Raw genomic sequence first — 27,472 nt, forward strand, 5'->3', positions numbered from 1 at the left:
AACAACCACCCTGTGTACTTGGTAACAATACCTGTCATGAGGTGGAACCCCCAATCAGGGAGAAATAATATAAGAGCAATAATAATAATAATAATAATAATAATAATAACAACAAAGTCCAACTTAGGTTAACTAAATACTTGGCCTTATGGCTCTATAGTCATACTTTTATTCTGAATACCTATATTCCATATTCTAATTAAATTTCATTTGTCATTTGATTCCCAGGTTTTCATTTGTCATTTGATTCCTGTTCAATATATATATATATAATTAAATAATAATTTTATGTACAAAACCAATCAATAATTGTTTTATATAAAAATAATTCAACACAGTGTACAACTTTTTGTTTTATTCCAGATGATGTGGGGGTATTCATATTTAGAAAGCACACTTCAGCAGTACAAACGGTACAAAATTTATTTATTTATTTTTAAACAATACTAAATACAAAAACTGAATTTTAACTGTTACAGGGGACCAGATAATGACAGCAGGAAGTGTCGCTTTATGGCGTTACACCTTTAGGAACATCCTCCTGAGGAAAAAAAATTAAATAATTAAAAATGGAGCAAAATATCAATAAAATGCAATAATTAAAAGTAGATTATGTTTTGTGATATGGTACAGATCTAAATATTAACATAGGCCAAAACATGCAAGAAAGTCAGACTTTTGCTTACATTCATGCATGCACACAAAAAAATCTTGCTTCATGCAATCTATATCCAGTCTTATACTCATCCCACCATCAGAAGATACCAATTCAAGTACCCCTTAAATTTTGCCAGAGTGGCAACCTTTTTACCCCACAGGAATTCAGTTTATTCCGAGAGTCAACAACTTGCTACCCAGACATTAACTTCCTGAGGTGCAGTTTAAAAAAATACTGTTCAAGATTTAGGCCTAAATGGATGTCAGATGAACTAATGAGGCTCATGGCAGAGAAGAAAAATGTGATGTGTGGGATGCATATAAATTAACAGGTGACACAGAAGCCTACGGCAGATATAAGCTACTCTGTAATCAAGTCACAAAGGAGGTTAGGCAAGCGAAGGCTTTTTATGAGAAATCCTTGGCAAAGGATGCAAAGAAAAACAACAAAGACTTCTTTACTTATGTAAACTCTAAAAGGAAGGGGATGAATCAGATTGGTCCACTTCATATTGGTGGTTCGACTGTTGATGATCCTACTCAGATAGCTGACAAACTGAATGAGTATTTTGCATCTAGATTCACACATGAGGAATTCTGTAAGGAAGAAGAGGACAGAAGTTTACTAAACTCTAACAGGGAGCTAAATGATTTTGTAATAACAGAGAGAAAAGTGGAGGAGAAATTGTCGAAGTTAAACATAAAAAAGCCATCTGAGCCGACAGAAGCTATCCAGTTATATTGAAGGGGCAGCAAGGGAAGTAAGCAAACCCTTAGCCATAATTATGAGAGCATCCTTAGATTCAGGGGAGGTCCCATGGACTGGAGAAGTGCAAATGTATCCCCAATTCACAAAAGGGGTTCAAAGGGTAACGCAAATAATTATAGACCTATTAGTTTAATTTCTGTTCTGGGGAAAATAACGGAGTCGCTGGTTAAAGAAGTGATGTAGGATCACCTAGACAAGACTACAGTAATAGTTCAGACACAGCATGGGTTTGTAAAGGGCAATTCTTGTCTGACCAATCTGATTGGATACTATGATGTGGTCAGGAACTGGATGCTAAAAATAATTTTGATATCATAGACTTGGATTTCAGGAAAGCGTTTGATACTGTTGTACATGGAAGACTGCTATACAAATTGGAGTGGTATGGCAATAAGAGCAAGTGGCTGCAATGGATAAAGGGATGGTTGAGTGGGAGACAGCAGAGAGAGAGAGAGTGGTAATAAATGGATACTGCTCTATGTGGACTAATGTTATTAGTGGAGTCCCCCAGGGTTCGGTGCTGTGCCCATTGTTGTTTTTTTGTATTTATATCGATGAAGGTATATCAAGCTTAATGTCCAAGTTTGCAGATGATACAAAGGTTGGCAGGGTTGTTAATGATAGTAAAGACAGTATGCTACTGCAACAGGATCTAGAAAAGTTAGGTAGATGGGCTGAGAAGTGGCAACTGAAGTTTAATATTGACAAATGCAAAGTACTGCATATGGGTAGCAGTAACCCAAGAGAAACCAGTGGTATATTCGGGCCAGAACAACATTCTGATACTTTTTTTTAAATGTCATAATAGAAAATCATTAAATTTATACACCTAATATTATGAAACAATGTCATAATCAAAGGGGAAGGAGAAATAATATCTATTTTACCCATTGCTACTAAAAATATGTATTAATAGTAATCTTTAAAATTAATAGATTTCTTTAAAAATTTATTTAAAAACAAAACTATAAATTTTGCAATAAAACTTGAACGTTTCTTACTAAAGTACATGTTAGATAAAGAGAACCAACGAATGAGATATACAGTGAAGCGTGCAAATGCTGCATTTTGATTCACTGCATGAGCTGAATGCTAGAACTGGTTGTTCTATGAATCGTGAGTCTGAAGTCTAATTCAGTTACTGTACATTCGATGTGGCATGATCATTATTATAATCTTCTGGGGAATGCCGTACAGGATTTTTTTTTTGTCATTCATATATGTATTATATATATAATATGTACATGTGGGTTTATGACCGACCTCTACTATTTAGATTAATTAATTTATTTATTACTGTTTCTTCTAAGGTAAAAATTAATTTTTACGGGATTAAATATATAAATTTAAATTTATGTAATTTCAGTATTTAAAAATTAAAAAGAAATTTTCATTAAATACAAAATGAGCGAAAAACACAAGCAAACTACATTAAATAGATTTCTTGATAAAAAACTGAAAACTGTGCTAGAAAATGTACAAACATGTGGAAATGATAATGACATGACCTCTTCTTTTCCATCAAGATATAAAGATGAGAGAAACAATGACAGAATTAAAATTTAATTGGCGCCACATTGGGAATGCTGACATGTGGACTGAGAAGAAAAAAGCATATCCTTGGTTTACATGCAACGCTGGAAAATTAGGATGTTTGACCTGTGCTGCTGTAAAAAAATTAGGGCCATCTAAAATGCAGAGTTAGTATTTCAAAAGAATGGAGTGTGGTAGTGGTATCATCTTATGGCAAAGATAGAAGTGCACAATTGACATCTTTACGTAAGAAAATTTATGAACATTCAAAAAGTTCTTCACATATAAAGGCTGAAAAAAAATCTTGCAAACTGCAAATGAACAACATTTAGAAGCAGTAATTGATCAAATGAATGACTCCGAAATTTCTAGTACCTGTAAGGTTTTTAGAACTGCATATTATATTGCGAAATACGATCTACCATATTCTGACCATTTTGAGTTGTTACAACTTCAAGAATTGAATGGCACTGTTATTGCTCATGGTTTGCGTTCAAGATTAAGTGCTACTAATATAATAGAGCATGTCTCAAGGCAAATAAAATTAAAACTGTGCCAACAAATTGTGTTCGTACGTGGAAACATCAATTCTCACTGATCAGTCTACCACTCTAAGCAAGAAATCTACTCTGATTATTTATTTAAAATGTGAAATCAATAAAATGAAAGATCCACATTACTTGTTTCTTGATTTAATCGAATTACCAGCTTTCACAATAACAGAGTGTCTCTTAAAATGTAATGAAAAACACGGATTTGACGACAATTATTTAAAACACTATTTAATTTCTTTTACGAGGGATAGGGTAAGTGTTATGTTGGGCAGAAAATCTGGAGTCGGAAATAAATTATTAGTAAAATATCCAAATTTGATCATATGGCATTGTTTAAACCATTGGCTTGAGTTACAGTTGGAGATGCAATATCAGAAGTTCATGGAATTAATTATTTATGGACAAGCTGTACACTTTGTACAGTCAACCTCCAATAAACCAGAGAGAAATAGAAGCATGTGCTACCAGCATTGGCAAAGAAATTAAAAGGATTGGATGGGTATTTAATGTAAGGTGGATGGCCAGCTCCTTTAGGACCGTATCAGCAGTTTGGCAAAATTTTGCATCTTTATGCCATCATTTTGAAAATGCCAGTAAAGATAACAACCGAAACAAAACTGAACAATCCATGTTCAATGGATTATATAAACGATTTCATCCAAACAGTTTGTTCTAAATTTAGCCCTGATGTACGATGTATTGTTTGAACTATCGATTCTTTCAGATCATTGCAAAAAAGAGATACGACAATAGTATATGCACACAAATTGATTTGTCATACAATTCGTTACTTGGAATTTTTAAAAGATCCTCAAAAAGGAAAAAAGTTGTTAGAAGCCTCAGATGCTATTGAAAAATGCAATTATTTTCAGTAACATTAATTCATAGAAATCAATTTCTTCATATTATTAATAATATGAAGCATAGGCTGAGTGTTAGTACTGAATTTACTGAAGGAATTTCAACTTCAGACATTATAAAAGAGTTGTGAATTCTTGAACTAAGCGAATAGCCATCTGAAATTGACCTTGGATTTGGAGATGAAATAGAATCTCTCTCTGTAAATGTTTTAATTCATCTTTCACAAAATGTTTGATGCCTACAGGGATTATTTATTATTTAGGTGGTAATACCTGCCCACTGAGTTGGAATATTTAAAAACTTATTCCAAAATTATAGCTTGCAATTCTTCTGAATGCAAGCGTGGCTTCAGCAGTATGAATTTAATATTAACTGAGAAAAGAGCCAGTATTCTTGTCGAACATGTGCCAAATTTGTTATTTATTAAACTACACGGTCTACCATTACAATTATAGAATCCAAATTTTTATGTCTGAACTTGGTTGCGGTCTCATCGTTCTGCTATTGACTAACAAACAAAAAGGGCAGTCACACAAGAATACGTAATCGATCCTGTATGGGAATTTCTATGATTCTTCTGTACAGTATATTTTATATTATTTTGGAGTTTTTGTTTTTGCTTTTTTCTTTTCTGATTTTTAAAATATTTTGTCTTTGTTTTTTACTTTTGAAATTTTTATTTAATAGTTATAAATAAATACTGAACAAATATTCTAATCTTTGACTTATTTATTTTTGCAAATGAAAAAAGCATAGGTAACTATTTGTAGTTAATCGATGAGCATTCTGGTACTATTTTTTTTAGCAACATACCTCTGAGAGAAACATACCAATTGTGGTACTACACTCAGGGAGGTGGATAATGAAAAAGATCTGGGGGTGATTGTGCAGATATGAAGTTCTCTGAGCAGTGCAGACGGGCTGTCAGAGCAGCTCATGTTGTTTTATCAATGATATATAGAAATTTTGCTAGCACAGACAAGGAGGTGATTATTCCTTTGTATTGATTATTCCTAAGGCCTCAAAATGTGAGGCCACATTTTGAGTACTGCGTACAGTTCGGAGGCCTCATTTTAGGATGGATGTAGAGTTGCTATAGAGTACAGCGAAGGGCGACAAGATTGGTGGGAGAAACAAAAGAGTTCTCTTACCAGGAGAGGCTTAAATTCTGTCAGTTGCAGCATCTGGAGACTAGGCACCTGCAAGGTGATCTGATTCTAGTGAACAAGGCCTTGAATGGTTTCAGCAGGCTCAATGCTGATGGATACTTCCACTTGCTGAGCTTAAGAACCTGAGGGGACATAGATTCAAACTGAGGAAAGACAGCTGTACAATAGATGTGTGGAAGTTTGCCTTTAGCTAGTGGGTAGTTGATTGCTGGAACAGACTTCCATCTGTTGTTGTGGAAGTTGATAGTTTAAATAAATTTAAGGCTGAACTAGACAAACATTTGGAGTGACCAGATGGGAGAAATGGGAAGGGTTTTTTTTTTGGCTGATGCTCTATAAGCTTGCTTTCTTGCATCATATGCCTCAACTAATGCTAATGCTAATTTATACTGATTGATTTTTGTGTTCCATTTCAATGTGAAGACTCTGCAATTATTTATTTTGTTCTTTCTCCATCTCCTCTAGTGCCATATACATCTCAGATTCTCCCCTTGAGTTCCAAATTTTGCAACCTACATTCTCACAGTATTATTATTAGCAGCAAATGTAGCAAGAAAGCATGCTTATACAGCATCAGCCAAAAAAAAAAAAAAAAAAAAAAAACCTTCCCATTTGATCATTACACCCTTTCCAATAGTCTGTCTAGTTCTTCCTTGAATTTATTCAGGTTACCCACTTCCACATCAGACAGAGGTTTGTTCCAGCAATCAACCACCCATTGATTAAAGGTAAACTTCCTCACATCTATTTTGCAACCATCCTTCCTCAATTTGAATTTATACCCCCTCACGTATGTAGTTTGAGCAAGAGGAAGAATCCTATCAGGGCTGTGCTTGTTCAGTCCATTCAAAGACCTAAAACACCTTTTTTTTTTTGGCTGATGCTATATAAGCTTGTTTTCTTGCATCTTGTGCCTTTACTAATGCTAACCGCAATCAGATCACCTCGCAGGTGCCTAGTCTCCAATTGCCAATGCTGCAATTTGCAGAACTGAAGCCTTTCTTGGTAAGAGCATCCCTTTGTTCCCTTCATCAATATCGTCACCCTTCTCTGTACCCGCTCTACATCCTTCCTAAAATGAGGCTTCGAGACCTGTATGCAGTACTCAAGATGTAGCCCAACCATTGCCTTATACAATGGGATAATCACCTCCTTATCCCTGCTTGCAAAATTTCTGTATATCATAGACAAAACCCCATGTGCTGTCCTGTCTTCACTGCTCAGAGATCTTCATACCTGACTGCACAATTACCCTCAGGTCTTTTTCGTTTTCCACTACTCTGAGAGTAGTGCCACAGTTTGTACATTAATTTGGGATTAATAAAGTACTGGTATTCACATGCAGAACTTTTCATTTGTCAATATTAAACCTTAACTGCCATTTTCAGCCCAACTGCCTAATTGTTTCTAGATCTTGTTGCAGTAGCATACCGTCATTACCAGCATTAATCACCCTGCCATTAATTATCTGCAAACTTTTAATCCTGATATATACCATTAATAATCCATCTGAGATACCTTCAATATCATTAATAAATACAGAAAACAACAATGGCCCAGCACCGAATCTCAGAGGATTCCACTGATAACGTTAGTCTACTAAGAGCGGTGCCCACTGATAATCGCTCTCTGCCTTCTTACACTTAACTATCGTTTTATCTATAGCAGTAAATACCACATTGCTCCAATTTGTACAGCAGTCTTTTATGTGCAACAGTATCAAAAGCTTTCCTGAAATCCAAGTATATGATATCAAAATTATTTTTTGCATCCAGTTCCTTCAAGACCACATCATAGTATCCAATCAAATTTGTTAGACAAGACCTCCCCTTAACAAATCCATGCTGTGACTGAAGTATGGCACCTCTGTAGTCAGGTGGGTAGGAGCAGCAGTGCGTAGCACACGCTTCTTGATTAGACTGGGGTTCGAGCCCATGACCACCAAATACGGAGGATGCGGAAAGGTCAGGGAACGACCACCGCATATCCCCGGAGCAATATGGCCTTAGCTGCTAATGCTCCTAAAAACCAAACAACAACGACGACGACTGAAGTATAACTGCACTCCTGTCTAATGGTCCATTACTTCTTTAATCAGTGACTCCATTATTTTCCTTGGAACAGAAGTTAAGCTAACAGGTCTGTCATTACTCATGTAACTTGTTGATCTTCCTTTCTGAATTGGGGATACATTGGCATATCTCTAGTCCAGAGGGACTTTTGCTGAATCCAAAGATACTCTAATAATTATGGCTAAGGGTTTGCTTACCTCCTTTGCTCATCATCTAACTTATTATCTATCATCTTATCATCTAGTGCTTATAATTACTTATCATCTAATCTCATCATATGGATGTCCATTTGTTATTTTCACTAAATGAGTTGCCAATCACCTTTTGTTCCTCCATCCCTTTTAAGAAGCTTTCTTTAAGACATCTTTCATTAGAAGCAGTCTCTGAATCTGAACACCAATGACTTTTATAACAGCACAATAACCAACTCCCTGCCCCGATGAAAAAGCCAAAATAAATTACTGATTGCTACCCAGACCTTTTTGGCCCTCTCCTTATGCTTGCTGCTTTTATGAGCAGTATTCATGCAACCTAGAGTGAATTTTTTTTTGAAGAATTCAGAAGTTTATAGTAATTGAAAAACTATGCATAAAAATTTACATTTATATGTAAATGGCTTTAAATATAATTTTTCCCCCCTATTTTGAAATATTTATAGCAAAATATTAGAACAGGATTGCTGTTAAAAATAAAATCAAAATTTACTAAAAAATACTGGAAAAATGGGGAAAAAACTGGGTAAGCAATTAAAAAGTCATAAAAAACAAAACCCTTAATTCCTTTTTTCCCCCCTCTTCTTTGCAGTAATATACTTTACCTTTACTTTTAAAATATTACGTAAGGCTTACCTCAATCTTTCATCCATAGGATTGTTTCTTTTTCAAACTCTTCAACTCCAAACTTTTTTACGCACATTTTAAAATGATTAAATTTCATTAAAATACAAATTAAATGCATTCAATTCTTTAAGTCCATGACTAATATATAGGAATTTTGCTATCAGGGACAAGGAGGTGATTATCCTGTTGTACAAGGCAATGGTCAGGCCACACCTTGAATACTGTGTACAGGTCTGGAGGCCTCATTTTAGGAAGGATGTAGAGTTGCTAGAATGAGTACAAAGAAGGGCAACAAGATTGGCAAGGGGAACAAAGGTGTGCTCTTACCAAGAAAGGCTTAAGTTCTGCAAATTGCAGTACCTGGAGAGTAGGCACCTGTGAGGTGATCTGATTGAGGTGTATAAAGCCTTGAATGGTTTGAGCATGCTCAATGCTGATGGGATTCTTCCTCTTGCTCAGATTGAGAACCTGAGGGGGCATAGATTCGAAAGACAGTTGTAGAATAGATGTGTGAAAATTTGCCTTTAGCCAGTGGATAGTTGATTGTTGGAACAGAATTCCAATTCTTGTTGTGGGAGTTATAGCTTAAATAAATTTAAGGCTGAGCTAGTAAGCATTTGGAGCGAATAGATGAGTGAAATGGGAGGGGGATTTTTTTGGCTGATGTTGCATAAACTTGCTTTCTTGCATCATATGCCTCTGCTAATGCTAACCATATGCTCACGGGATCACAGCTGAAACCCCAACCCGACCCCAGACCCATCCAATGCACCACATAACCTGAAGAAATTGAAGACATTATATCTAAAAATTTAAAACATCTTTTTATTTCTAAAAATAAGCGGCATTAAAATTATGATGAATCTACTAAAATATGACAATGAATCTAAAAAACTACTTTCCCTCTTTAAGGGACAAAACTTTGACTTACTGTCGTGATCACACGTAGGAAACTGTCTAATGTGAACTAATCGACACCACACCCCCATTATTTATTACAGAGAGATTACTTGTTATCGCGCATGCACGAGAAAGTCCACAAATCTGAAATGAGAAATGGTCTCCGTATGTTAATCGCTTTATTTTTGATTTTCATTTCCAAGGTTTCTGCAATTAAAAGTCTTGTATAATTATGTTGTACGTTCAAAACCTTCACCTCATTAAACAAGAAGACGTGGTCCTCATTTATTGAATAGAATGACAGTTCAGATGCCATGGCCCTCATTGCCCTAACCGACACAGCATGTTGCAGTTCCCGCATGGAAATGTTATATACCTCATCAGTCAACTCTATCGTTGAAGAGGAGAGGATGTGGGATGCCTTTTCAGCAAGGAATGGAGTTTCTGAATTGGCTTCACTATAACCCTAAAATCAGTGTCCCCTGAAAAGAATAATTGGCTGTTTATACCATTGATCGACATATGGAATCATAATAAAATGTTTTTTCCCAAGCCTATTGTTATAGCCCGTATTTTCCAACTTGTTTTTGGCTTGAAACCTAATTTTATTTATGGTACCTAAGGAATACCCCCCCCCCATTTAAAAACCTCTGTGCAAGTTCTTTAATTTCATAATCTAATGCCATCTGGGTCATCGTGTATTTATATGCATTCTTGAATTGATTTAAAATAATGGAACGTTTATAGGTAAAAGGATAACTCGTATAATGTAGGAACATCCCTGTGTTTGTCAGTTTTGGATATATTTTAAATTATAATTTATCGCTATCTCCTATCAACGTAAAATTTTAAAAATTTATTGTCTTCGCTTGTGTGGCCTCCTTCTCTAATGTAAATCTTAACCTCGCGTGCACATTGTTAAATGTTCCTAAAATGTTATCCGTTGTCTGCTCATCCGATATAATCAGAATGCCATCTAAGTATCTATCGTAAAAGGTGATGTTGAGTAAAAATGGAGTTAGATGTATTTGTTCTATCTTATTTAAATATATTTTGGCAATCAAACTGCTCAAACTAAGCCCCACGAGTAACCTGAATATTTGTTTGTAAATTTTTCCTTGGAAGGCAATATAATTTGCTTGAACTAAAAATTTTACTAAATGAAAAATCTCTGTTTTTTGGAAATTTAGACTTATTGATATGAATCGAATCATTGTTAAATAGGTCCCATATAATATTCAATGCATAGTCAATATTAACATTAGTATATAATGACACTATGTCCAAAGAGAACAATTTATCACCCTCCCCTCTCCTTCAGATTCATATACAATGTGTCTTAATTGTTAATGCTAAAGTTTAGTATTTGTCTCATTGGTTTTTGTTATGTAATACAAGTGTGATGCTAACGAAGCAAATGCCAAATTTTTATATGACACAATGGGTCTAATGAGATGTAACTTTACTTGTCCAAATAGTGTAGGTATGTTATTAGTTCTGGCATTAATTGGGTCATGGTAATATAGTCTTTTTTTCTGTAGTCCATGAGGGATTTGTTTTATTGTTTAACTAGATCATGAAATACAGAAATATCAATGTCTTGATAAGTTGTATTGTCTGATATTATATTGTATAGTTTGTTAGTATAATCTATTTTATTCAACACAACTACGGTACCCCCTTGCCCGTTTTTTGAATTATTAAATCATTATTCTCCCTTAATTTCCTTAACCCCAAATTTTCATTTTTAGTTAATCTAGGTAACTGTGGTTCCCTCATGTCATTTACAATTCTGTTTATCTGTTGTATTAATAAATCTTTGTTCGGCATGTTCTATAAATGATTTCAACACTACCCAATCATTAGCATGTAAATATCTTTTTACCCTATCACATAGACGTTGTATTTGTCTGAAATATTTCTTCTTAATGTAAATCCGAGATTCTAATGCCAACCTAACAATTTTTTGTGAAACAGCCAATGCTAGTCTGCTTATACCTGAAATGTTTTGCTTCAGGTTAACTTTAGCAAAATTAGGAATAATACCCTCCACCATACAATGTTTCAAAAAAGTGATATGATGTTTTTGTGCCTCGTATCTTAAAAAATATCATCATGTAAGCATGAATCAAACTATTCAAGTAATCTCCCATGTTAACTATATCTTAATGTGATCAATACTAAAAATTTTTATAATCTGCAAAGAGAGGGAGAAGCAAGTGAATTAGTCAACGTAATATCAAACCAAGTAATATTACTATAAAACCAAGAGCAACTCAGACTCAATAAATCCTATGTTTAAATTCAGATTAAAAAAAAAAAAAAAAAACTTATTAATCCAAATTCCAGAGATTTCTTCAAGTTCAGCTTGTGTAAACCCATATAATCTCAAATCTCAGTAAAAGAGTATGCTGCCCTACAGCAATTTTCAAAACTATTGTACATAAAATTTGTTACAATTACAATGCAAATTTGATATAACGTTGGTTTCAGCTGACAACTTTAATACTTGCATTATAAGTGACGTGCGTGTTATTGCTGAAAAAATTTTACCATTTTTTCCCGTTTTTTTTTTTTTCCCAACATAAATACTAAAAATAAAGTAAATAAATACTTTATTTACTAATGCTTTATGAATATACAGACTAAAAGACAAAGTATTAAAGGTTATATTATTTGCTTTACATTCTACTAATGGACTTGCACATTTTTTGCATCCATTCTGAAATAGTCATGCAATTTAGTTTTCTGGAACTGATAGCATTTTTTCAGTACATAATTCTTAATAGTAGTAAGAGGCAATAAATGAAAGTGTTCCCTATCACTGTGATGTTCTAACCATGCCATCACTTCATTCGTTTTTTCAAGGTTTGCCAGTAATTTTGAGTTTTAAAAGCAAAATTACCAGATAAACCTTTTGCCAATAGGGAGCTTAACACATGTTAAGTTTTCCACACATGATACAGTAGTGCATCCTGGGAGATAAAATCACTATAAAGTCAGCTACCTTCTCTTACCACGAAAACCAACTGATGATGATGGTGTCGAAAGTCTTACGTTGAGACGCTTGGTTTTTATTACATTTGATTCTTAATACACAATTCTGATTCTTCTTTTATAGACGACAACCTGAGAAAAAGTTGTGCACTTCTTTCTTCCTTCCTTAGGCCATGTTTTTTAAATAGTTTAATTTCAACTCTTTTCACTTTTCAAATTTTATGATTTCACTTTTTTAATACAGATTTTGAGGTGAGTACTGCTGACATAGACTATTGCTAAATGATTTAAAGGAACAATGATTTAAAAAAAAAAATCATGTCTCAATATAGGTATGCAAGCTTCCTATCCAAACTTACTATGGGATATAATATAACATAATATTAGTAAAAACTAAAGTTTTGTAATGGTTTATAAATATGTACAAAATGTTAAACAGGACCAGGGTACGTCTGCCAGGGGCAAAATTTGATGACGTTTCAGAGCAGATATCATCTTTTAAGGGCACAAAAAATTATATTGTTGTACACATTGGAACTAATGACATTAAGAGTAAGAGATCTGCAGATTTACTCAACAAGTACAGGTCAATGTTGAAAAAAAGTCGCAAGTTAGGGTTGAATGTGAAAGTGTCTGCAATTCTGGCCCAGACATGATAGGAGGGAGTATATGATGAGAGCCTTGTCAATCAATTCGGAGATGTAGAGATTTTGCAAGGCTCAAGGGGTAGAATTTTTTTCAGCCTGGTCTGTGCCTGTTGACAGGAGAGACTGCTTCTACAGGGATGGGATACACTTAAATAGAAAAGGTGCAAGAATATTTTCTGATGGTATCAAGGCAATGTTAGGTGGGTCGAAAAAATGCTAGCTTGGGGGGGGGAATACACAGACTAAAAGGTTAACAGTGGCCTCAAGCAGAGGCAAAAGTGATTCTTGCACTGCTTCTATTAGAATGAGCAGCAGCCTGGAAAGCAAAGTAATGGAGATTTCCAGGACTGCTGAGAGTCATAGTGTAACAAGTGCGTGTATACTTGCATGTATACCAAATGCTAGGAGTATAGTTAATAAATTTGATGAGGTTGAAGCACTAGTCAAGACATCAAAGGCAGATATTGTTGGGATATCAGAGACGTGGTGTCACACAGATATAAGCAGTGCAGAATTGGAATTTGGGGAGTACAATGTGTACAGAAATGATAGAGGACAGGAAGGGAGGAGGAGGAGTTATGTTTCTTAACTAACAGCATATAAATCTGGTGGTTATTCGCACACATGCAAGACTTTTGTGGATTTATTGGATGATTGTTTTCTACGGCAACATGTTCGAGAGGCAAACAGAGGGAGTAATACTCTTGATCTGATTATCAGCAGTGAATATTCACGCATTAAGAATTTGCAGATAAAGGAACCAATGGATGACAGTGATCACAATGTACTGACGTGGGTATTACTTAAAGATGTAACTACCATCAAGACTAAAGGGAAGGGCTTTTGCTTTCGTAAAGTTGACTACAGGGGTCTCAGACAGTTTTTAAATTCTGTACAGTGGGATCAAATGATGATGAATTCTAAATGGGAAGCCTTCAGGGACTTAATTTTGGAGGCTACTAGGCTTTTCATTCCAACTAAGAAATACTGTTCTAGGTTTAGGCCTAAATGGATGTGTCAGTGAAGAAAAATGTATTGAATGCATATAAAGTATCAGGTGACACAGAAGCCTATGGCAGATATAAACTGGTCTGTAATTAAGTCACAAAGGAAGTTAGACAGGTGAGGCAGATTACGAGAAATCTTTGGCAAAGGATGCAAAGAAAAACAGCAAAGAGTTCTTTACTTATGTAAACTCTAGAAGGAAAGGGATGAATCAGATTGGACCACATAACATAGACGGGTTGACTATTGATGATCATGCTCAGGTAGCTGATAAACTGAATGAGTATTTTGCATCTACATTCACACATGGAGTTATTCAATGAGGCGAGTACCAGAAGTTTATCAAACTCTAACAGGGAGCTAAGTGATTTTGTAATAACTGAGAGCAAAGTGGAGGAGAAATTGTTGAAGTTAAACATAAGGAAGGCAGCTGGGGTGAACGGGATCTATCCAGTTATATTAAAGGAGGCAGCAAAGAAAGTAAGCAAACCCTTAGCTATAATTATGAGAGCTTCCTTGAACTCAATCGAGGTCCCCATGGACTGGAGGTGTGCAAATGTACCACCAATTCACAAAGGGGATTCAAAAGGTGACACAAGTAACTACAGACCTGTTAGTTTAACTTGTGTTCCTGGAAAAATAATGGAATCACTGGTTAAAGAAGCATTGCAGGATCATTTAGACAAGACTGCAGTAATAGTTAAGACACATCACAGGTTTGTTAAAGGGGAGTCTTGTCTGACCAATTAGATTGGATACTATGATGTGGTCACAAAGGAACTGAATGCCAAAAATAATTTTGATATCATACTGTGGATTTCAGGAAAGCTTTTGATACTGTTGCACATGGAAGACTGCTGTACAAATTGGAGAGGTATGGCATTAAGGGTAAGTTGCTACAATGGATAAAGGGATGGTTGAGTGGGAGATGACAGAGAGTGGTAATCAGTGGACACTGCTCTTCGTGGACAAATGTTATTAGTGGAGTTCCCCAGGATTCGGTGTTGGGCCCATTGTTGTTTTGTATATTATCAATGATATTGATGAAGGTATATCAGGTTTAATGTCCAAATTTGCAGATGATAGAAAGGTTGGCTGGGTTGTTACCGACAGTAAAGACAGTATGCTACTCCAACTGGATCTAGATAAGTTGGGCAAATGGGCTGAGAAGTGGCAACTGAAGTTTAACATTGACAAATGTAAATTACTGCATATAGGTAGCAATAACCAAAGAGAAATGTATCAATTGTGTGGTACTACATACAGGGAAGTGGAAAGTGAAAAAGACCTGGGGGCAATTGTGCAGTCAAATATGAAGTTTGCTGAGCAGTGCAGACAGGCTGCCAGGGCAGGTCATGGAGTCTTGGCAATGATATATAGGAATTTTGCTAGCGGGGAAAGGGAGGTGATTATCCCGTTATACAAGGCAATGGTCAGGCCACACCTAGAGTACTGTGTACAGGTCTGGAGGCCTCATTTTAGGAAGGATGTAGAGTTGCTAGAACGAGTACAAAGAAGGGCAACAAGATTGGTGAGTGGAACAAAGGGTTGCTCTTACCAAGAAAGGCTTAAGTTCTGCAAATTGCAGTACCTGGAGAGTAGGCACCTGTGAGGTGATCTGAGGTGTATAAGGCCTTGAATGGGTTGAACAAGCTGAATGCTGATAGGATTCTTCCTCTTGCTCAGATTAAGAACCTGAGGGGGGCACAATTTCAAATTGAGGAAAGACAGTTCTACAACTGTCTTTCCTCAAATAGATGTGCAGAAATTTGCCTTAACAAGTGGGTAGTTTATTGTTGGAAGAGACTTCCATCATTTGTTTTGGAAGTTGATAGCCTAAATAAATTTAAGGCTGAGCTGGACAGACATTTGGAATGAATGGAGCGGTGAAATGGGAGGGGTTTTTTTTGGCTGATACTGCATAAGCTTGCCTTCTTGCATCGTATGCCTCTGCTAATGCTAAACATGTTTATTTAAAAAATAAACAAAAAAAGAAACACTGGCATTAAGTACATTACATATTTGTCAATTTTCTACAAACTGAAAAATTCTTCAAAATCCCTCTTTAGTGGGTCCATTTCTACAATTTGCAATAGCTGCGCACCACCACCCATTTGATTGCCTCATAGTCCTCAACTCTTCTGTGGTCCTTCAATGATATCATATCCTATCTCTGAAAAGGAAGAAGACTAAAATAGCATTTCAAGAAACAAGAGCCAAAGTTTTGTAATAAACACCTAATGAACAATATGTTCATTCAATATAATGTTTAATATGTACTGCTCACTTGATAATGATAAAAATTCCTGAATTGGTATTCCCCACTATATATAATCCTCTCTCTCCCATTAGGAGATTTTTTTTGTCAATTTAGTATTGGTACCAAAATAATTAAGACAATGATACATCAGTATATTTTATGGCTCATTTGCTTTTTTTGCAGTACATTGTATATTTTATGGCTCATTTGCTTTTTTTGCAGTACATTGTATATTTTATGGCTTATTTGCTTTTTTTGCAGTACATTGTATATTTTATGGCTCATTTGCTTTTTTTGATGAAAAACAAAAGTTAAAAAAATTCAAAAATCCATACAACCTGCACCCAAGGAAGTCAGCCACAGTGATTTGAATCTCATTGAGATTTGAACCGAACACCTTCTCCAAACTGTGTGAAGGAACAGAAAATGCAATCGTTATGCCAGCTGTGAGGGGGGGGCTATTACCTGTTTGTACATTGAGGAATTTCATTACAAGCAAGCACTGTGATAAGGCAGTTGAAAAGGTAAGGTATAGCTGATTGTGAAATGAGAAAACTGACTTTACCACAAAGGGATTTCTGAAGCTCGCTCAATGTCCTATCTGTTAGTAATTTTGTTTTTACAATAAGGACTCTTTATTTTCAGTATAACCTTCGTGTGTTCTGTTTAAAACATCAAGTATTAGGTTGAAAGCTCCCTACCATTGAAGGTTCAGGAGAAATATCAATCATCTCTGTTGTCCGAGATATTGTTTCTTCAATAACTTTTATTTTCTGTCTTACGAGTTCTATCACAGGAACTGTCATTTCCTTTATACTTGCAAACTATCAAAAGAAAAAACAGTTAACATTTGATAAAAAAGGAATGAACTTAATATGTGTAAGTACAACATTCATTTTCTTTATCTTTGTGATATTATTTGCACTAAAATAAGTTTCAAAATTGGCTAAACTTTTTTAAACAAGGCTTACTAATATATTCATTTATTGGACAATGATCTATCTGCATTTTTATTCTTGTGGAAGAAACATAAATGAAGAAAAATTAACAAAGAAAAGTACTATGCATAAAATTAACCTCAATTAAACTAGGGATGCATTTTTTGCACATCAGAAAGCCAATGTAAAATTTATGACATGCAATTTTGAATTGCACCGTGTATGAGTGCAAGCATGCATGCACACGTGTACATACATAGGCATAAGTTTGCTCTTTGTAATACATAGAGTAAATTCTCGTTATAATGCTTTTAAAGGGCTGACCTTAAAGCACACTATAATCAGGAAAGCATTATCAATAATTTGGTAGATAACATTGACTTTTTAGGGTTTTTTTTTTTTTTTTTTTTTTTGAGTTTATGAAGCAATAGTTTATTTAATATAGTTGGGGAAGGACATTATGTGGTTGTTTTCCATTAAGATAATTACTATATTTAATAGCATCCACATACCATGTGAAATGAATAATATAGTTTATTAACTATTCGCCTAAACCAGGGGTCGGCAACCTGCAGCTCTAACTTTTAGCCCACATGAAGCAAAGTTTGAAATGAAGTTAGAAGACTTAAAAATCAAGGACATGTGGAGTGCAAGACTAAAATGCCTTAAAACTGAAATTGAGGATTTGGAGAGGCAAAAGGCTGCCCTTGCAATTCTACATAAATGGATGCCAATAGATGAGTTGAGAAAGCAAGACCAAATTGTATTCAATGCATGGTGTAGCTTACCGGACACATATATAAATTTGAAAATATTTGCATTTGGACTTTTCTCAGTTTTTGGTTCGAAGAATTTCTGTGTGCAAATATTTTTGAACCTGAACTATATTAAAAATAAATCAAGAAACCATCTGAACAATGTGAGTCTCTCAGCATGTTTAAAGATGGAAATTATGGCATACTTCCCTGATGTTGAGAGACTCACTTAAGAAGTTCAGCAGCAAAAGTCATATTAATTAGAAATATTATTAATAAATAATATTTCAAAATATATATATTTTTAATAAAACACCTTCCCACTCTATTCCATTTCTTAAAAACTCCCCCCACTCCCCCTAGCTTGAGCTGAAGTGCAACTCTTTGGATTCTCTCTCTTTTTTTCAATTAGATCAAAAATGGCTCTTCACTCAAAAAGGTTGCCGACCCGTGGCCTAACCTATTATACATTAAGGTGACGTTTCGGGCATCTTACTGACAACCATCATCAGACTATGCTGCTGTGACACTCCTCTTGCTGATGCTCCTAGGAACCTGATATGCATACCAGGTATGATGGCTATCGGTAAGATGCTCGAAACATCACCTTAATGTATAATAGTTTAGACGAATAGCTTAATAAACTGTATTATTAATTTCATGTGGTATATGAGTGGTATTAAATATAATAATCGCAATAGTTTATATTAAGTTGAAAATCTAAACTATGCTTGTTCTGCCACCATCAGCCTTTTTTTTTTTTTTGTTTAAAAAAAATTAAAATTAAGATTTTATTAGACTAAACACATCTCAGATATTATTGTATAAATGTAGTATTAAAATAATAATGCTCTTATTAACGAAAACTGTTATTAACGAAAACAGAGGGCCATTTTTTGAAGTTTGACAAAGGATTGGATTTAGTCATCATTTGGTTTATTAGACTGGTTGGGGTCTTTGTTCCTTTTTATCCCTGCAGAAGTACTTCCTTTCAGTTTCCATGGCACCTCAATGTATCAGGAGATTAGTGTGTTAGTGGTTAGTCTTGTTAAATAACAAAAAAATAATAATAATAAAATAAAATAAAGAAAAAAAAAATAAAATAAACATAAGGTGTTTATTTTATGTAGTGATTACTCTTCCTTTAGGCTTTTATTAAAGATTTGATTTTAAATTCTCTTTAAGGATATAGAATACTATTCCACAGAGATACTCTATATTGCACTAGAAGTTGCTCACTCACTAAGAACTGACTGCCACTTGAGGCCTCATTATCAAATGAATTTTACCGTGTGCAAAGTATTATAAAAATTAAGTTAAACTTCCCATAACTGAACTATTTAATAATTAAATGGCAATGTCCCTGGATTCCATGTTGAATCTTACCAAAAGGCTTCATCAGGAAAGACTGATGATAATTCACATGGTTTAATTAGCGTTATTCATAAATACACATGGTTTAATTAGCGTTATTCATAAATTCACATTAAGTCTGTACGTATTTCATCTTTAAAAGTTACTCTTATGAGTAACCCACAAAAGAAATTTACTACTTTCAAAATTTGACCAGTAGTGTTAGATATTATCTTAATCTGTGGATCATTTTGCTTTCATTAAATCATAATAGGTTTATTTCTTACTTCGAAAGGTATTTTTATACAAAAGGAAATATAAAAAAAAAATTGTCTTTTTATATCTGCAGAATATCTTTTTATATCTCCAGTTAAGAAACAAGAGGTTCTGAATTTGAAACTTGTTTCAATTTAAGAAAGTCCACAAAACAAAGTTATATTATTTTTTACCTTTTGAAGCTGGTTATAAAGATCTGCTGTATATTTAGAAACAGAAGAAATGTTGTCTTGTAGATTCTGAGGTACTGACTGGACTGCTAAATTTGTGCTTTTGTAGGTTTCAACTAACTGGTGTGTTATATGTCTAGCAACAGAGAGAATTTTTTGCTCCAGATTCTGAAATTAAATAAAATGCATTTTTGTTTTTAAAAAAAAAATTACAAGTCAACGAATTATTAACGAATAAAAGTTGTTATATATGTGCTAATTTTTTGCATTAATATTTTATTAACAAATGCAAACTGTGTTTACTTTGTCTTTTGTCTCTACTGAAGGTTCTTCTTCTTTATTTAATAGTTCCCACAACCAATAAGCCTGAGATTTAGCTGCATCTATAGATTCCTGAAGCTTCTGACTAGTCTCATCTAGGTTATTCATGGAATGCTGAATCTATTAAAAAAAATAATAATAATAAAAGAAAAAAATATATATATAAAGTTTATATATGATTGATCTAGAAAAAGTTTCACAAAAAATATATATATATATGTGGAATATCATCCTTACAACTTGCTTGCTTTGGCATTAGCATTAGTAGTGGCACATAATGCAAGAAAACAAGTTTATACAGCATTAGCCAAAAAAAAAAAAAAAAAATTCCCATTTTGCTTATCCATTTGCTCAAAAAAGCTTGTCCAGTTTTTCTTTGAATCTATTTAAGCTATTGACTTCCACAATGACAACTGGAAGTTTGTTCCAGCAATCAACCACCAATCATTTCCTAGCTAAAGGCAAATTTCTGCACATTTATTCTGCAACTCTCTTTTCTCAATTTGAATTTATGGCCCCTCCCCAAGTGCACAATCTGAGCAAGAGGAAGAATCCCATCAGCAATGAGCTGCTCAAACCTTATATACCTCAATCAGATCACCTTGGGGGTGCCTAGTCTCCAAACACTGCAATTTGCAGAATTTAAGCCTTTTTTGGTAATAGCACCCTTTTGTTATCTTCACCAAACTTATTTCCCTTCTCTGTACTTGTTCCAGCAGCTCTATATCCTTTCTAATGAGGCCTCCAGACCTGAATGCAGTACTCAAGATGTAGCTTAACCATTGCCTTATACAAGGGGACAATCACCTCCTTAACCCTACAAGCAAAGTTCCTGTATATCATTGACAAGATCTCACGAGCTGCTCTGGCAGCCTGTCTGCACTGATCTTAAAACTTCATATCTAACTGCACAATTACCCCCAGGTCTTTTTCATTCTCCACTACCCTGAGTGTAGTACTGCATAGTTGGTATGTTAGTCCAACTATGCAGAAAATAATTTCGATATCATATACTTAGATTTCAGGAAAGTTTTTGATACTGTTGCGCATGAAAGACTATTGTACCAGAGTTCAGTGTTAGGCCCATTGTTGTTTTGTATATTTATCAATGATATCGATGAAGGTATATCAGACTTAATGTTCAAGTATGTAGCTGAAACAAAGGTTGGCAGGCAACAGGATCTAGAAATCTGGGCATATGAGCTGAAAAGTGGCAACTGAAATTTAACATTGACAAATGCAAAGTACTGCATATAGGTAGAAATAACCCCAGAGAAATGTACCAACTGTGTGATACTACGCTTAAGGTGGTAAAAAAATGAAAAGGATCTGGGAGTAATTGTGCAGTTAAATATGAAGTTTTCTGAGCAGTGCAGACAGGCTGCCAGAACAGGTCATGAGGTATTGTCAATGATATACAGGAATTTTGCTAGTAGAGAAAAAGTGGTGATTATCCCTTTGTATAATGCAATAGTCACAACCCACCTTGAGTACTGCGTACAGGTCTGGAGGCCTCATTTTAGAAAGGATGTAGAGTTGCTAGAACAAGTACGGAGAAGGGCAACAAGATTGGTGAGGGGAACAAAGGGGTCCTCTTATCAAGAAAGGCTTAAGTTCTGCAAATTGCAGTGTCAGGAGACTAGGCACCTGTGAGGTGATGTGATTGAGATGTATAAGGTCTTGAATGGATTGAGCATGCTCAATGCTGATGGGATTCTTTCTCTTACTCAGATTATGAACTATAGATGGCATAAATTGAAATTGAGGAAAGAAAGTTGTAAAATGGATGTGCAGAAATTTGCCTTTAGCCAGCAGGTAGTTGATAGCTTAAATAAATTCAAGGAGGAAATGGACAAACTTTTAGAGGGAATGGATGTATGAAATTGTGCTTTTTTTTTTTTTTTTTTTTTGGCTGATGCTACATAAGCTCATACGCTTGCTTTCTTGCATCACATGCCTTTACTACTAGTCTGGGATTACTGATACTCATGTGCAGTACTTTGCATTTGTCAATGTTAGACTTCACTGCCCACCTCTCAGCTCATCTACCCAACTTTTCTAGATCCTGTTGCATTAGCATATCTGACAACCTAGATGGGCTACTGCATATACGTGTGTTAACATACAATATAAATTAGGCACTGTTACAAGATTTTGCCTCAGGCACCACAAATGCTAGTGCCAGTCCTAGCCGTGAGCATTCACATTTTACAGATATAATATACACTGAAAAAACAGAATTCATGGGATAATGGGTTCCTAGGCAATGCGACACTGTCACACCCTCTCACTATTGGTCAAACCCACCGCTTGACAGGTATATAGGCAGTGGTGAGCTGTGAAAATTTTAACAATGGGCTCGCAGTTTTTCTGACTTTCTACCGAGTAAATTTGATCGGTCACGGAAGTGACATCATCCATGGCTTCCACTAAGGCGCTTCCCACGCTCGCATTACTAGTACTGTGATTATAGCGCATGATGCATTTTTCATGACTGGTATGATATCTCGAGTCAGGAGCGAATTTAGGGGGGGGGGACAGATGCAGCCTATTACCCCCTTAACCATGCGTATAAGTGAATGGGTAAAATGTTCCTAGGTCTATCTAAAAAAAAAAAAAAACTTAAAAACCTGGTCGTCATGCCCCACCTTACGATGATAACTGGATATAACGGTGTCTGGAGTTCTAACTTTTTAGAATTTTTTAATAGTATGACGTCACAATCATGCTTCCTGAAGTTACTATTGCAGTAAGTATGATTTCAACAATACAAATATTTCTCAACAATTTCGTTTTTACATCTCGCATTTTCGTTACATTACATTGTTAGGTGCCCCTAACAGTTGCGTATGTCGCTTCAACTACAAGATCCGTACATCAATTGGTGCTATTTTACAGAGATATTTAGATAGGTTGCACTCGTAAGTACACATCTCTTACTTTAGTTATCATAAATCCATTGTATCTTGCCTTCCAGAAATTATGAAAATCTGTGAATGATCAATAAAATATTTACAATAAAAAAGCTCTTTTATTTCGTAATCGATATATACAAGTCAAAATGCCTAAAAGAAACGCGAAGGACGTTTTGCATAAACCATCTACTGCACATGCTCGGCATACACAACTTTTTTTTTAACAACTAGGAAAATAATGGATATATTTTTTTCATGATAAAATTTTAATATTGCGAATAAAAAATAACATGAAATATTTCCCATATCACAAATAACTATCACAAAGCATTCCACAATATAAAAACAAATATTACATAAAAAACAAACTTTCTAGAAAAAGTACACAAAAAAAATCACAGATTACATGAAAAAAAATTATTTCACAAATATTCAAGAAAAATGTATTCTAAAAATTGCCAATTTACTTCTTTATTAATATTTGTTGTCGATCTTTTGCTTTGCTCAATAGCTGAGCGACGTTTACAGAGGAATGATCTTACGTAACAATCCGAATCAAATTGAAGCAATGGTTTTCCATTTCAACATGTTTAATTGTCAACATTATTCATTCATTCACTCAATAGTATTCATTACGCTGAAAGCTCGCTCAGCTTCAGCACTGCTAATGGCAATGGTTTCAAAGATATTTCTGGACTTCTTAATTGAAAAGGTAATTTCACTCGATTTTAAAGATAAACTGTCTTCGACAAAATCTCTAAAATCATTAATTTTTATTTCATATTTTATCCAAAAACTTAAATTTCTTATTCGGTTTTCACTGTCTTGCCACCGAGACAAAAGTTCTTTCAAATTCATGATTTCGGGTAGCATATGTATAAAATTTCTTTCAGTGGTATCGGTATTTTCTTTATTTAATTTAAAATCATCCTGTTCCATTAATGAGTTACCCTTTAAGGATAAAGCAATGCATTTAATAACTTGTCACAATGTAATTTTTTTACTTTAAATTTTGATTCCTTCAAATTCTTTCCACCCCAACATGCTCTCAATTTTAGCTTCAGAATTTTTCAAATTAGCATTCATAGTTTGAAGAATTAATTTATCTGCTTTTACCATAGTAGTAATAGTAGCAGTAGTAGTAGTAGTGGCATGTGATGCAAGAAAGCAAGTGTATGAGCTTATGCAGCATCAGCCAAAAAAAAAAAAAAAAACGCACCATTCCCTCCAAATGCCTGTCCAGTTCCTCCTTAAATTTATTCAACCTATCAACTTCCACAATGACAGATGGAAGTTTGTTCCAGCAATTAACCACCCGCTGGCTAAAGGCAAATTTCCTTTCTTAATTTGAATTTATGGCCCCTTAGGTTCATAATCTGAACAAGTGGAAGGTTCCCATCAGAATTTAGTGTGCTCAACCCATTCAAGGCCTTATACACCTCAATGAGATCACCGCGCAGGTGCCTAGTCTCCAGCCACTGCAATTTGCAGAACTTAAGCCTCTCTTGGTAAGAGGATCCCTTCACTCCCCTCACCAATCTTGTTGCCCTTCTCTGTAAACGCTCAAGTAAATCTACATCCTTCCTAAAATGAGGTCTCCAAACCTGTACGCAGTACTCAAGGCGTGGCCTGACCATTGCCTTATACAGAGGGACAAACACCTCCTTCTCCCTGCTAGCAAAATTCTTATATATCATTGACAAAACCCCATGACCTGCCCTGGCAGCCTGTCTGCATTGCTCAGAAAACTTCATGTCTGACTGCACAATTACTCCTAGGTCTTTTTCATTTTCTACCACCTTAAGTGTAGTACCACACAGTTGGTACGTTTCTCTGGGGTTACTTCTACCCACATGCATTACTTTGCATTTGTCAAGGTTAAACTTCAGTTGCTACTTCTTAGCCCATCTGCCCAAATTATCTAGATCCTGTTGCAGTAGCACACTGCCATACTATCATTAACAACCCTGCCAACCTTTGTATCATCTGCAAACTTCGACATTAAGCCTGATATACCTTCATCAATATCATTGATAAATATACAAAACAACAGTGGACCCAACACCGAACCCTGTGGGACTCCACTAGTACACGAAGAGCAGCACCCATTGATTACCACCCTCTGTCTTCTCCCACTTAACCATCCTTTTATCCATTGTAGCAATTTACCCTTAATACCATTCTGCTCCAATTTGTACAATAGTCTTTCATGTGCATGTGCAACAGTGTCAAAAGCTTTCCTGAAATCCAAATATATGATTTCAAAATTATTTTTTGCATCCAGTTCCTTTGTAACCACATCATAATATCATATCAAATTTGTCAGACAAGACTTTCCCTTAACAAACCCATGCTGTGTCTGAATTATTGCTGCAGTCTTGTCTAGATGATCCTGCAATGCATCTTTAACCAGTGACTCCATTATTTTACCTGGAATGGAAGTTAAACTAACTGGTCTGTAATTACTCATGTCACCCTTCGATTCCCCTTTGTGAATTGGGGATACATTTGCACATCTCCAGTCCGTGGGAACTTCCCCTGAGTCCAAGGATGCTCTCATAATTATGGCTAAGGGTTTGCTTAGTTGCTTTGCCGCCTCCTTTAATATAACTAGATAGATCCCATCCACCCCAGGTGCTTTTCTTACGTTTAACTTCAACAATTTCTCCTCCACTTTGCTCTCAGTTATTACAAAATAATTAAGTATCCTGCTACAATTTGATAAGCTTCTGCCATTTTCAAACCTTAATAATTCCTCATGTGTGAATGTAGATGCAAAATACTCATTCAGTTTGTTTGCTATCTGAGCAGGATCATCAAAAGTCGAACCATCGATGTCAAGTGGACCAATCAGATTCATCCCCTTCCTTTTAGAGTTTATATAAGTAAAGAAATCCTTGCTGTTTTTCTTAGCATCTTTTGCCAAGGATTTCTCATAATCTGCCTTCGCCTGCCTAAACTCCTTTGTGACCTGATTACAGACTAGCTTATATCTGCCATAGGCTTCTGAGTCACTTGATAATTTATATGCATCCCATGCATTTTTCTTCCCTGTTACGAGTCTCATTAGTTCATTAGATAACCATTTAGGCCTAAACCTTGAACAATATTTCTTAATAGGTATGAAACTTTTAGTAGCATCCACGATTAATTCCTTGAATGCTTCCCACTTAGAATTTACTGTTGGTAACATTGTCAGTTGATCCCACTGTACAGAATTTAAAAACTTTCTGAGACCACTGTACTCACCTTTACAGAAGCAAAAACCCTTTCCTTTATCCCTGATGGTAATTAAATCTTTAAGTAAATCCCACATCAGTACACTGTGATCACTGCCACCTAGTGGTTCCTTTATCTGCAAATTCTTAATACACGAATGATTACTGCTGATAACCAGATCAAGGGTATTACTCTCTCTGGTTGCCTCTCAAACATGCTGCTGCAGAAAACAATTATCCAATAAATCCACAAAAGTCTGACTAGTGTGTGTGTGACCAACCCACAAGTTCCAGTCAATATCTGGGAAGTTAAAATCCCCCATTATAAGACATTCCGATTTACTAGCCCACTCTATTTCTCTGTACAATTGTTCATTGTACTCATTCAAGTCATTAGGCCTATAACACACTCCTACTCTTATTTTTGCTTTCGCAGTGCTTATGTCACACCAAACTGACTCAACAGTGCACTGTTCATCTGTATCAACTGGATGCACTTCTTTTGATTTTATGTTTTTCTTAATTAACAGCATAACACCTCCTCCCTTCCTATCCTGTCTATCCTTTCTGTACACATTGTACTCCCCAAATTCCAGTTCGGCATTCCTTATATCTGTGTGACACCACGTCTCTGCTATCCCAACAATATCCGCCTTTGATGTCTTGACCAACACTTCAAATTCATCAAATTTATTTACTATACTTCTAGCATTGGTATACATGCAAGCATACGTAGTGATTCTGTAAAGCCTCTGAAAAGTAAGAGAGCTCTTGCAGGATGTCAACCATTAGTACTAAATGGTTAAGAAATTCCAAATTTAAAAGTCGATTTAATAATCCGGAATATTTAACTTCTGATTCAAAATGTTTGCACAAAGCAGGATAATTCCCAACCCACAATTGCTGTCCGCAAGCTAAAAGCTGCCCATCGTGGCCCAAACAGACGATCAATCTTTACATTATAACAGTTATCACCCGTTCACCTACAAAAGGACTATTATCTTTAATCAATTTCTCAATGCCTATAAAAATTCAATGACAGAATCTGCTTTTGGCTCAGAAATACAGATATTAACCGGCAGATTTTTAAAACTGGGGTTACCCCCTTGCTACAATAAACCGAATAAGGGTACAAGCTAAGGACAGAATGAAAAAAATTACACCAACCAACAATAGTAGCATCAAAAAATACTTTCTGTCCCATATGTTGAACAGTAGCACAAACAACAACAGATTCTTTAAAGATACCGAATTTAAAATTGT

At 35.2% G+C, this 27,472-nt stretch overlaps 1 protein-coding gene across 1 annotated transcript in view; it reads right to left on the bottom strand.

The window, feature by feature from the left end:
• Positions 1-409: 409 nt before the first annotated feature.
• LOC150083387 (perilipin-2-like) overlaps positions 410-27,472 on the bottom strand; it is an 82,547-nt gene continuing 55,484 nt past the window's right edge. The window contains exons 7-10 of the mRNA XM_090378008.1: positions 20,059-20,196; positions 19,759-19,923; positions 16,965-17,087; positions 410-541 (exon numbers count right to left, since the gene is read on the bottom strand). Coding sequence (XP_090234134.1) covers positions 512-541; positions 16,965-17,087; positions 19,759-19,923; positions 20,059-20,196 — 456 coding nt within the window. The 3' untranslated portion in view covers positions 410-511. The remainder of the gene's footprint in view (positions 542-16,964; positions 17,088-19,758; positions 19,924-20,058; positions 20,197-27,472) is intronic.

Source organism: Mastigoproctus giganteus, chromosome 7, assembly GCF_048544385.1.
Source record: "Mastigoproctus giganteus isolate SK-2022 chromosome 7, ASM4854438v1, whole genome shotgun sequence".
Taxonomy (NCBI): domain Eukaryota; kingdom Metazoa; phylum Arthropoda; class Arachnida; order Uropygi; family Thelyphonidae; genus Mastigoproctus; species Mastigoproctus giganteus.